This window comes from Rissa tridactyla, chromosome W (assembly GCF_028500815.1).
Source record: "Rissa tridactyla isolate bRisTri1 chromosome W, bRisTri1.patW.cur.20221130, whole genome shotgun sequence".
Taxonomy (NCBI): domain Eukaryota; kingdom Metazoa; phylum Chordata; class Aves; order Charadriiformes; family Laridae; genus Rissa; species Rissa tridactyla.
In genome coordinates, this window is record NC_071496.1 from 25,691,685 (window position 1) to 25,704,343 (window position 12,659).

At 47.2% G+C, this 12,659-nt stretch overlaps 1 protein-coding gene across 3 annotated transcripts in view; it reads right to left on the reverse strand.

Annotated features, from left to right (window-relative positions):
• The window catches only part of LOC128901961 (tyrosine-protein kinase Fer-like), a 257,810-nt gene that overhangs the window by 149,314 nt on the left and 95,837 nt on the right, over window positions 1-12,659 (reverse strand). For all 3 annotated transcript variants that reach the window (XM_054184168.1, XM_054184167.1, XM_054184169.1), the window contains exon 8: window positions 9,137-9,326. In XM_054184168.1, coding sequence (XP_054040143.1) covers window positions 9,137-9,326 — 190 coding nt within the window. The remainder of the gene's footprint in view (window positions 1-9,136; window positions 9,327-12,659) is intronic.

The window sequence follows — 12,659 nt, forward strand, 5'->3', positions numbered from 1 at the left end:
CCAACTCCCCTGCTCAAGCAGGACCACCTAGAGATGGCTGCCCAGGACCATTTCCAGACAGCTTTTGAATATCTCCAAGGAGGGAGACTCCACAATCTCTCTGGGCAACCTGTTCCAGTGCTCAGTCACCCTCACAGTGAAAAAGTGTTTCCCAATGTTCAGACGGAACCTCCAGTTTTTCCATTTGTGCCCATTGCCTCTTGTCCTGTCATTGGGCACCACTGAAAAGAGCCTGGCTCCCTCTTCTATGCACCCTCCCTTCAGGTCTTTATATACACTGGTGAGATCCCCCCCAAGCCATCTCTTCTCCAGGTTAAAAAGACTCAGTTCTCTCAGCCTTTCCTCATAGGAGAGATGCTCCAGTCCCTTAATCATCTTTGTGGCCCTTTGTTGGACTCTCTCCAGTAAGTCCATGTCTCTCTTGTAGTGGGGAGCCCAGAACTGGACACAGGACTCCAGATGTGGCCTCACCAGTGCTGAGTAGAGGGGAACGATCACCTCCCTCGACCTGCTGGCAGTACTTTGCCTAATTCAGCCCAGGATACCATTAGCCTTCATTGCTACAAGGGCACATTGCTGGGTCATGTTCAACTTGTTGCCTACCAGGACCCCCTGGTCCTTTTCTGACACATTGCTTTCCAGCTGGGTTGGCCCCAGCATATATGCATGGGGTTTTTCCTCCCCAGGTGCAGGACTTTGCCCATCCCCTTGTTGAACTCTATGAGATTCCTGTCAGCCCATTTCTCTGGTTGGTCCAGGTCCCTCTGGATGGCAGACCAAACCTCTGGTGTGTCAGCCACTCCTAGTTTTGTGTCATCAGCAAACTTGCTGAGGGTACACTCTGACCCATCATCCAGATTGTTAATGAAGATGTTGAACAGGACTGGACCCAGGACTGACCCCTGGGGTACATCGCTAGTTACTGGCCTCCAACTAGACTTTGTGCTAATGATGACCACCCTCTGGACACAGCCATTCAGCTCGTTTTCAATCCACCTCACTGTCTGCTCATCCAGTCCATACCTCATCAGCTTCTCAGTGAGGATCTGTGGTGGGTTGACCTTGGCTGGATGCCAGGAACCCACAAAGCTGCTCTATCACTCCCCCTCCTCAACTGGACAGGGGAGAGAAAATACAACGAAAGGCTCATGGGTTGAGATAAGGACAGGGACATCACTCACCAGTTACCATCATGGGCAAAACAGACTCAACTCGGGGAAATTAATTTAATTTATTGCCTTCCCCCCACCCCTCCCTTCTTTCTAGGCTCAACTTCACTCCCATTTTCTCTACCTCCTCCCCCCAAGCAGCACAGGGGGAACAGGGAATGGGGGTTTTGGTCAGTTCATCACACATTGTCTCTGATGCTCCTTCCTCCTTGCTCTCTTCCCCTGCTCCAGCGTGGGGTCCCACCCATGGGAAACAGTCCTCCACGAACTTCTCCAACATGGGTCCATCCCATGGGCTGCAGTTCTTCACAAACTGTTCCTGCATGGGTTCTTTCCATGGGGTGCAGTCCTTCAGGAACAGACTGCTCCGGCGTGGGTCCCCCACAGGGTCACAAATCCTGCCAGAAAACCTGCTCCAGCATGGGCTCCTCTCCACAGGGTCATAGGTCCTGCCTAGAGCCTGCTCCAGTGTGCGCTCTCCACAGGGTCACAACCTCCTTTGGGAGCATCCACCTACTCCGGCGTGGGGTCCTTCACGGGCTGCAGGTGGATATCTGCTCCACCGTTAACCTCCATGGGCTGCAGGGGGACAACCTGCCTGTCCTGGTTTGAGGTAAAACAGAAACAACTTTCTGTTCAGTAATTTTATTTCTTAGCTAGGCCTCTTCTAACTCTCTGAAATTAACAGCATGTTGTGCCGAAAACGGTTCGTTCTCAGAGTGATAAGACCAATGTTTACAATCAGTGCCAAGGAATGGTACGCAGAGAGGCTCTTGCTTATACTTATTGCTATAACAACCAAGGTCAGCTAATTTCATTATTTGGACCGTTGGAAGGTCAGAAGCAGAAAAGCGTAGAGGGGTCCCACCTGCAGGGAGGAGCGGACAGGACAGGTGACCCAAAATTGACCAACAGGGTTATCCCATCCCATCTGCCCCATGCTCAGTATAAAAGCTGAGGGATCAAAGGGTCAACTCTCTTTCTCCAATGGCCGATGGCCGAGGAGGACCCTGTCTGTTCATCTGCCTTTGATCCTGATCCGTGTATTCCTGACTCCATCCGTGGAATCCAGTTCCCACCCGTCGCTGAGTCCAGCCTGGGACTTCCCCAGTGCCTGCCGGTGACATCATCCTGGGAGCTTAATATGGTTTTGTATATACTGTATCTATTTCATGATTTTCCTTTTTTATTTTATTATTACTATTTTATTAAAGTAGTTTAGTTTCTTCTAAACTCATAAATCCCTTTTCTCTCCTCCTCCTCTCCGTGTACAAGAGGTTGGGGGGGGGAGCATCTGTCGACGGCCACTAGCCAATTTGGCCAAAACCACGACACTGTCTTCATCACTGGCTGCAGGGGAATCTCTGCTCTGGCACCTGGGTCACCTCCTCCCCTTCCTTCTTCATTGACCTTGGTGTATGCAGAGTTGTTTGTCTCACATATTCTCACTCCTCTCTCTCCCAGCTGCTGTGTCACAGCAGTTTCCCCCCCTTCTTAAATATGTTATCACAGAGGCACTACCACCATCGCTGACTGGCTCAGCCTTGGCCAGTGGTGTGTCCATCATGGAGCCAGCTGACACTGACTCTATCGGACATGGGAGAAGCTTCATAGAAGCCACCCTTGCAGCCTCCCTCACCACCAAAACCTTGTCATGCAAACCCAATACAGGATCTTATGAGAGAGTGTCAAAGGCCTTCCTGAAGTCCAGGTAGACAATATCCACTGCTCTCCCCTCATCCACAAGGCCAGTCAGTTCATCATAGAAATTTTTCAGGTTCATCAAGCATGACTTCCTCTTGGTGAACCCATGTTGACTACTCCTGATGATTTTATTGTCCTCCATGTTCCTGGAAATGATTCCCAGGGTTAGCTGCTCCATTACCTTCTCAGGGATCAAGGCGAGGCTAACCTGCCTGTAGTTCCCCAAGTCCTCCTTCCTGCCCTTCTTGAACATAGGAGTGACATTTGCTTTCCTCTAATCCTCGGGCACTTCTCCTGAGGCTATGATCAATCAAAGATTATTGAGAGTGGCCTTGCAATGACATCTTCCAGCTCCCTCAGCAGTCGTGGGTGCATCCCATCAGGGCCCATGGACTTACATATGTCCAGGTTGCTTAAGTATTTCCTGACCTGATCCTCTTCCACCAAAGGTACATCTTCCTTGCTCCAGCCTTTCCCCCTTGTCTCTGGGACCTGGGATTCCTGAAGACTGGTCTTACTAGTAAAGACTGAGGTGAAGAAGGCATTCAGTACCTCGGCCTTTTCCATTTTCTATGTAAACAGGTCTTACGTCTCATTCAGCAATGATCCCACATTTTCCTTAGCCTTTCTTTTTTCACCTATGTACTTAGTGTAGTCCTTCTTGTTTCCTTTGACATCCCTGGCCAGATTCAGTTCCAGGTGGGCTTTAGCTTTCCTAACCTCATCCCTGAATGCTTGGACAACATCTCTGTATTCCTCCCAGGTTACCTGTCCTTGCTTCCACCCTCTGTCTTCTTCCTTTTTGTTTTTGAGTTTAGCCAGGTGCTCCTTGTTCATCCACACAGGCCTCCTGACTTCTTGCTCATTGAGATGGCCTGCTCTTGAGCATGAAGGAGGTGATCCTTGAATATCAAACAAACAGCTTTATTGGGCCTTTCTTTCCGTCAGGGTCTTATCCCAAGGGACTCTTCCAAGCACGTCTTTGAAGAGACCAAAGCCTGCTCTCCTGATGTCCAGGGTTGTGATCTTGATTTAGCCCTGCTCCCTCTCCTCAGGAACCTGAACTTCACCATCTCATGGTCACTGTAGCCAAGGTTGCCTTCAACCTTTACTCCTCCAGTGAGCCCCTCCTTGTTGGTGAGTATGAGGTCAGCAGAGCACCTCTTCTCCTTAGCTCCTCTATCACTCAGAGGAGGAAGTTATCATCAGTGCACTCCAGGAACCTCCTGGATTGCTTCTGCCCTGCAGTGTTGTCCCTCCAGCAGATATCAGGGTGTCTGAAGTCCCCCATGAGGACCAGGGCCAGAGAATGTGAGGCTGCTCCTAGCTGTCTGTAGAGGGCCTCATCTGCTTTTTCTTCCTGGTCAGGTGGCCCATAGCAGGCACCCACTACAGTGTCACCTTTACCTGTCCTCTCTTTAATCCTAACCCATAAGCTTTCCATCAACTCCTCATCCATCCCCAGGCCATCCATCCATCCCCTGACCTCCATGCATTCCAGCTGCTCTCTCACATAAAGGGCAACTCCCCCCCCTCATCTTCCCAGCCTGTTCTTCTTGAAGAGGCTGTACACATCCATTGCAACACTCCAGTCATGGGAGCCATCCCATCACATCTCTGTGATCCCAAGAAGATTGTAGCCCTGCAACTGCACACAGACTTCTAACTTCTCATGTTTGTTCCTCATGCTGCATGCATTAGTGTACAGGCACTTCAGAGAGGCACTCCAGCATGTTGAGTTCCTGGAGAGAGCTTGGGGAATTTCTCCATAATGGTACCTCATAGGCAAGGTGTCAAAAAGCCAACAGTCTCAGATTCTAGGCTCAAAAAGCTTACATAAGGATGTGCAAGAACCTCAGGAGCCTGTGCAACAAAATTATGTACATCAATCCCAGAGGAGAAAAGGAAGGTGTAAGCCCTCATTGTCTCCACAAGATAGCCCAGCCAGCACAGGAATGGCATCAATGCCAGGGCCAAGCACATGGTCATTGTTTTTATCAAATTGTTCCCAGGCACAGCAAAATAGAGATAAGCAGTGCAGCAAATGGCAAGAACTAAAACCAGCCACTAACAAGCCCTAGACTCTATTAAACAGTAAAGCAAGGAAGGTCTGTGATCTGCACAAAAGCCTGCCAATTAACAACTATGACAGTTATAGCACATAGATCAAAACTGTTGTTATCTTGAGCCCCACACTGGGTGCCAAAAAGGGCTGTAGTGGGTTGACCCCATCTGGCAGCCAAACACCTGCCCTGCCTCTCGCCCACTCTACTCTCCTATGGGATGTAGAGAAAATAGAAGGAAGGTGAGAAGACCCGTGAATCTAAATAATGACAGTTTAATAGGGAATGCAAAAGCTACATGCACCGACAAAGCAAAAAGATGAATTCATCCACTACTTCCCATTGGCAGGCCTGGAAAATGGTGCCTCAGCACATGTAATGGTTGCTTGGGAAGACAAATGTCATACCCATGAGTGTCCCCACTTCCTCCTCCTTTCCATGAGCTTTTACTGCTGAGCATGATGTTATATTATATGGAATATCTCTTTGGTCAGTTTGGGTCAGCTGTCTTGTCTATGTCCTCTCCTAACCTTTTGCCCACCTACAGACTACTGAATTTTCATAGAATCATAGAATGTGTTGGGTTGGAAGGGACCCTTAAAGGTCATCTAGTCCAACCCCCCTGCACCAAGCAGGGACATCTTCAACTAGATCAGATTGCCCAGAGCCTCAGCAAGCCTGGCCTTGAATGTCTCCAGGGATGGGGCCTCCACCACCTCTCTGGGCAACCTCTTCCAGTGTCTCACCACCCTCATTGTAAAGAACTTCTTCCTAATGTCTAATCTAAACCTACCCTGCTCTAGTTTAAAACCATTGCCCCTTGTCCTATGGCTACATGCCCTTGCAAACAGCCCCTCCCCAGCTTTGTTGTAGGCCTCCTTCAGGTACCGGAAGGCCGCTATAAGGTCTCCCCGGAGCCTTCTCTTCTCCAGGCTGAACAACCCCAACTCTCTCAGCCTGTCCTCATAGGAGAGGTGTTCCAGCTCTCTGATCATCTTCGTGGCCCTCCTCTGGACCCTCTCCAACAGGTCCATGTCCTTCTTGTGCTGAGGGCTCCAGAGCTGGACACAGTACTCCAGGTGGGGTCTCATGAGAGCAGAGTAGAGGGGGAGAATCACCTCCCTCGACCTGCTGGCCACAGTTCTTTTGATGCAACCCAGGATGCGATTGGCCTTCTGGGCTGCGAGTGCACATTGTTGGCTCATGTCCAGCTTTTCATCCATCAGTACCCCCAAGTCCTTTTCTGCAGGGCTGCTCTCTATCACATCATCCCCCAGCCTGTATTGATAATGAGGATTGTTCTGACCCAAGTGCAGGATCTTGCACTTGGCCTTGTTGAACTTCATGAGGTTTGCACAGGCCCACCTCTCTAGCTTGTCCTGGTCCCTCTGGATGACATCCCGTCCCTCTGGCCTGTCGACCGCACCACTCAGCTTAGTGTCATCTGCAAACTTACTGAGGGTGCACTTGATCCCACTGTCTATATCACCGATGAAGATATTAAACAGCACTGGTCCCAGTACGGATCCCTGAGGGACACCACTTGTCACCCCTCTCCATCTGGACATCAAGCCATTGACCACTACCCTCTGTGTGTGACCATCCAGTCATTTCCTTATCTACCGAACAGTCCACCCATCAAATCCATATCTCTCCAACTTAGAGAGAAGGATGTTGTGGGGGACCGTGTCAAAGGCCTTACAGAAGTCCAGATAGATGATCCACTTCCCTTGTCCACTGATGCAGTCACTCCATCGTAGAAAGCCACCAGGTTGGTCAGGCAGGACTTGCCCTTGGTGAAGCCATGCTGGCTGTCTCGAATCACCTCCCTGTCCTCCATGTGCCTTAGCATAGCTTCTAGGAGGATCTGTTCCATGATCTTCCCAGGCACAGAGGTGAGGCTGACAGGGCGGTAGTTCCCAGGATCCTCCTTTCTATCCTTTTTAAAAATGGGTGCAATGTTTCCCTTTTTCCAGTTGCCAGGGACTTCACCTGACTGCCATGACTTTTCAAATATCGTGGAGAGTGGCTTGGCAACTCCATCAGCCAATTCCCTCAGGACTCTGGGGTGCATCTCATCACGTCCCATGGACGTATGTTCAGGTTCTTCAGGTGGTCACGAACCTTGTCTTCACTTACAGTGGGAGGGACTTTGTCCCCCAGGTCCCCATCTTGCAGTCCTCCAACTTGGGAGGTGTGAGGAGAAAGGCTGGCAGTGAAGACCGAGGCAAAAAAGTTGTTGAGAACCTCAGTTTGCCATTCTTGGTCATCAGGGAGGGTATGCTTTCTTTAACCTTCCTTTTCTGGTTGACATACCTGTAGAAGCCCTTATTGTTATTCTTAGCATCCTTTGCCAAGTTCAGCTCCAGCTGTGCCTTGGCCTTCCTGACCTCATCCCTACATAACCGGGCAGCATCCCTATACTCTTCCCAGGATACCTGATGCTGCTTGAACTGCCTGTGCAGTTCCTTCTTGCCTTTTAGTTTGACCAGCAAACTAAACTGGGGGGGAGAGAGCAAGAAAGCATTGGCACTGTGCAAGCCCGGTTCAGCAGTAGCCAAAACACTGGTGTGTTATCAACACTGTTTTAGATACAAATCCAAAGCACAGCATCATAGAATCATAGAATTGTCTAGGTTGGAAGGGACCTTTCAGTTCATCGAGTTCAACCAGCATACCAGCTACTATGAGGAAAGTTAACTCCATCACAGCCAGAATCAGTACACAATGCAAGGTCAAAGGATCCGCACAGGAGATACAGTTTTTGGGAATAAAATGACAGGATGGACATTGGCACATCCCTACGGATGTGATAAGCAATATAACAGCCATGTCCCCACCAGTTCATAAAAAAGAATCATAGAATCGCCTAGGTTGGAAGGGACCTTTCAGATCATCTAGTCCAGCCATCAACCTAACTGACAAAAACCATCACTAAACCATATCGCTAAGCACTATGTCTACCCATCTTTTAAATAACTCCAGGGATGGTGCCTCAACTACTTCCCTGGGCAGCCTGTTACAATGCTTAATAACCCTTTCAGTGTAAAAAATTTTCCTAATATCCAGTCTAAACCTCCCCTGGAGCAACTTGAGGTCCTTTCCTCTTGTCCTATTGCCTGTTACTTGGGAGAAGAGGCCAACTCCCACCTCACTACAACCTCCTTTCAGGTAGTTGTAGAGAGCAATAAGGTCTCCCCTCAGCCTCCTTTTCTCAAGGCTAAACAACCCCAGCTTCCTCAGCCGCTCCTCATAAGACTTGTGCTCCAGACCCCTCACCAGCTTCGTTACCCTTTATGCTCCCGTCTTCCCCATGAAGTCTCTTTCCCAACCCCTTTTGTCATTTCACAGCCATTTTTCCTCACCCCCTTGTCTTTCCAAAGGCTGCTCTCTGGTTGTTTGAGATATTTACATCACCACCAGCACCTGCAGTGTTAGCATAACTCCAGGGAACCAGGGTCCTCATTAATTAACTTGTTCCCCTCTACTTGCTCAGCAGAGAGCAGCCCATCAGCAGCAGGCATAGATGATGTCTTTTCTACACCAGCTCAGCGCAGTGAAGGGATGGGGGTTAGAAACCCCACAGCCCGTGTTCCCTGAGCTCCTTTGTGCAAGTAGGGGCTGTTTTGCTGTTATGGTCCTTAGAAATGGGGCGAACAGGGTGCTGGCTGCCTCCTCTCTTTGCACAGGGATAAATGCCTTGGCTGCAAGGCAGCAAGGGAGGAGCAGTATGATCTGATTTTCACCAATGCGCAAGAAGCAGCGAGGGTCCTAGAGCTGGGCAAGCACGTGAGCGGTGTCTCTGCCTTTCACACAAGATTTCCTATGCATTGTGGGTTTCTGGAAATAGGCATTCTGGGTTATAGTCTGCTTGTGAGCCCTCTCTATCGAGGGACCCGAAAGAAGAATTATTTCAACACGGGCCCTCAACAGATCAAACGGGATAGCTCATGAAGTAGCACTTGAGCTGGTCCAGTAAGGAACCAGCTGTGAGAAAGATGTTCTATACAGTAGCCATGGAGCATAGCCTCACCTGGAGCCTCTGTCAGAAAACACCAGGAGGAACCTGAGGTCAACCTCTCGGGTTTTGGAGCTGGGGTTGAGGATCTGAGGCCCACTACACCCTGACCGGCCTCTGACCCCAGGACTAAAGTACAATAGCAAGGCTGCATGATATAGTTAAACAAATGCAAAGCCTACCATAGAAGTGACTGATCTGGCATCTTCTTCATAATTTACTACAGGTGGTGGCTCTTTCCCATCATTTTCTTGAACCTTTTGTTCCAGTAGTTCTTTCTGGGCTGCAAATTTTGCTTCAGAGCATCTTAATTGCTGAACTGTTTGCTTGAGTTCTGCCAGTGCATGCTTTTGGCTCAGCAAGAGTACAATACTGCAGAAAAAATAGCAAATAATTTTAAAACACATGGTTTAAAATACATATTTTGCTTCATGAAAGCTATATAGAATAAAGCATTTTCCATACTAGAATATGTTTTTCTTTTTTCACTTTATCCATCCATGTAATGAAAGAAATTATTAACCTTTTATAAGCAAGACTGTGAGAAGTCCTCAGAATTATTTGTTCAAAGGCATAAACGCATGAAGCAAATATTAGAAAATTCTCAAAGCTATGGGACAATGAAAACAGACACCTACTTAGCTATTCCAAAATCAAAAATCATGTTGTAGTAAATACAGAAGGAATTATTATTTTCATCCACTTCGGATGAATTTGCAACTGTTAGGGTTCCCTGTCCTTTTGGAAAGAAATACACTTTTAGATTATGATTTCCAGTGATGAGGAATCCACTGCAATCCACATAGCTGTTATAATAATCATCTTCACTATTAAACTCACCTTATATCTAGTATAAATTGGTCTGGCTTCATGTTAGAGATACCTGTTGTCTCCATCTTCTGGACTGAAAGGTCCTCTACTGCATAAGTATTTCTGGACTGCAGTCAGAACCCTCTTTAACATTATTTTTTTAAGCTAAACAAATTGAACTCCATGAGGGGATAAAAGAAGTTCTTTCTCATTTTCTACAGGCTTTATGGCTTTTCACTGACACCCCTCCTCACACACACACACATTTTTCAACATCTATCAGAACTGGACCCTGTATTCTATTAGCAGTCTCACCTATACCCCAGTCTTCTGATATAATATTTCACCATTTATAGATTTAGAGATCGCAAGAGCATTTTCAAATTTCCCCCATTAACTCCAAGACCTTCCCAAAGACAGACCAACAGCCACTCTCAAGCCCTATAAGCTTTCTTTTTTGTGTGTATAAGCTTACATTTGAAAAAAGACAATTAGCTAAGCACAATACATAATGCAATCTGAATTTACTAGTGCCTCATCTCAACGTTTTAGATAGATAGTTTTCTTCCAGGTCACTGATTTAAAAAAAAAAAAAAAGGAAAGCTCAGTAATTCAGAGTAAGAAGATTTAGTTACAGTTATATTTCATGTACACTAGCCAGGTTTTAGTCTATTTATTCATTCTTCTTTCTTTGAGAGAGACTTGATACCTACATTCTTACACTGACAAACTTTAAACTGTTACCCTATAAATAGTGCCTTGTAGAAGACCTGAGATTTTCCTTTCTAAACCAAGAGTTGTAGCACAGCTTACTGAAGGCTCTATGAGCTTTAAATGCTTCAGGGACATGATAGTGCTTAAAATGGGGGGGGGGGGCAGGGGGAGGAAACCCACAATCCCGCAAGTGGCCTCACAACAGACAGCCATGTAAAAAGACTGTACCAATCTCCTATGCTGCAATCATCAAGATTTCCACCTTTGTTGCATGCAAATGGAGAGCCATTTGAAGAGATTCTGCACAGAGGGAAAAAACCCAAAACCAAAACCAAAAAAAAACCCCAAAAGCTCCAGAGTGCTCAGTCCTCCCAGAAATGAATAAAGTTAAATCTGGGGGACTTTCAGAAGGATCTATATCTGTGTCAGTAAAAGGAAAGAGTCCTCCTTACACTGAGAATATCAAGTATAAATTCAGTCCTAGAAGCATAAGGAAATACTGAAAAACAAACTTCTTCGCTAAGAAAGAACAGAGATTATTCATGGGGAAAGGATCAGTATGATGTATGAAGACACAACTGGAGGTCCTGGAAGTGAAGTTGGGCATGAGAATGCAGAAGTTTAAAAGAAGTTCACACAAAGAAGTGAACAATCTCTACTAATCTCTACTCAAGTTAATGTTCTATCGTCTGGTCTTCATTATGAGAGAGAAAAAAGATCTCTCTGTGAAAATGATGGCCTTCCAGTAGCAGCAAGGCTTTGGTGAATACACAACATCAGCTAAAATGAAAACATCCCAAACTCTGAATGATTACGGCTCATCATGATCCAGAGATAATAAGATGCATCCTGCATGTTAAAAGACATGAATTGTTCTCTTTCCTGAACTGTGACAAGATGTGCACCAGGTCATCTGCTGAAAAGTATCTATCTGAAACACAAAATATTTTCAGTTTGCCAAAATCACATGTAGAATGTTCCCTGTTCCATCTATGCATGGAGAAGTAGCCCCTATAAAATTCTTTAGCTGTGGCTTCCATTGATTTAAACTTTATGGTCCTTGTGACTAAGAACTACTATCAGCCTAACAGAGTAAGAACTTGTGTGACGAGTCCTTGTGAGACCGAATCAGGGCAGCAGATTGGAAAGTGGTATTGGGTTTATACGGCAAGATTTTGGTAGCTGGGAGGCTGCAGGTGTGACCTCTGTGAGAAGACCAACATGAGGCACCAAAAAACACTGTGGTGGGTTGACCCCATGCATCAGTCAAACACCCACCCTGCCTCTCGCCCACTCTACTCTCCTATGGGATGGAGAGAAAATAGAAGGAAGATGAGAAGACCCGTGAATCTAGATAATGACAGTTTAATAGGGAATGCAAAAGCTGCATGCACCAGCAAAGCAAAAAGATGAATTCATCCACTACTTCCCATTGGCAGGCCTGGAAAATGGTGCCTCAGCACATGTAATGGAAGACAAATGCCATAGCCATGAACACCCCCCCTTCCTCCTCCTTTCCCTGAGCTTTTATTGCTGAGCACAACATCATATGGTGTGAAATATCCCTTTGGTCATTTTGGGTCAGCTGTCCTGGCTATGTCCCCTCCCAAATTCTTGCCCACCCACACCGTGCTTTGGGGTGGGGATGTGAAGAGAAAACCTTGATGCTGTGCAAGCATTGTTCAGCACTAGCCAAAACATTGGTGTGTTATTGTCGTGGTTTAGCCTCAAACGGCAACAAAGAACCACGTGCCGCTCGCTCGCGCCTTCCTAATACAGGAAGAATCGTAAGAAAAGGCAAGACTCTTGGGTTGAGACAAAGGCAGTTTAACAGAACAGCAAAGGGAACAGGCAAACAACAACAACAACACGGATAGGGGAATATACAAACACAATTACGGAACCGCCGCTCCCCCACCGCTCGCCGCCGCTCGCCGGCCAGACCCGGGACGCCCCAGCCCGCTTTTAAGCAGCAACTTCCTGCCCCCTCCCCCGGCAGCTCAGGGTGGGCGTGGCTCACATGGCATGGAATACCAGGAAAAATTAACCCTATCCCCACCGGAACCAGGACATTATCCACCCCTTATTCCATACCATCTATGCCATGCCCAGCAGGTTCCAATGGATTGCCACCACTTTCCCCTGTTATGTATATATATATATACACACACATATAATGCC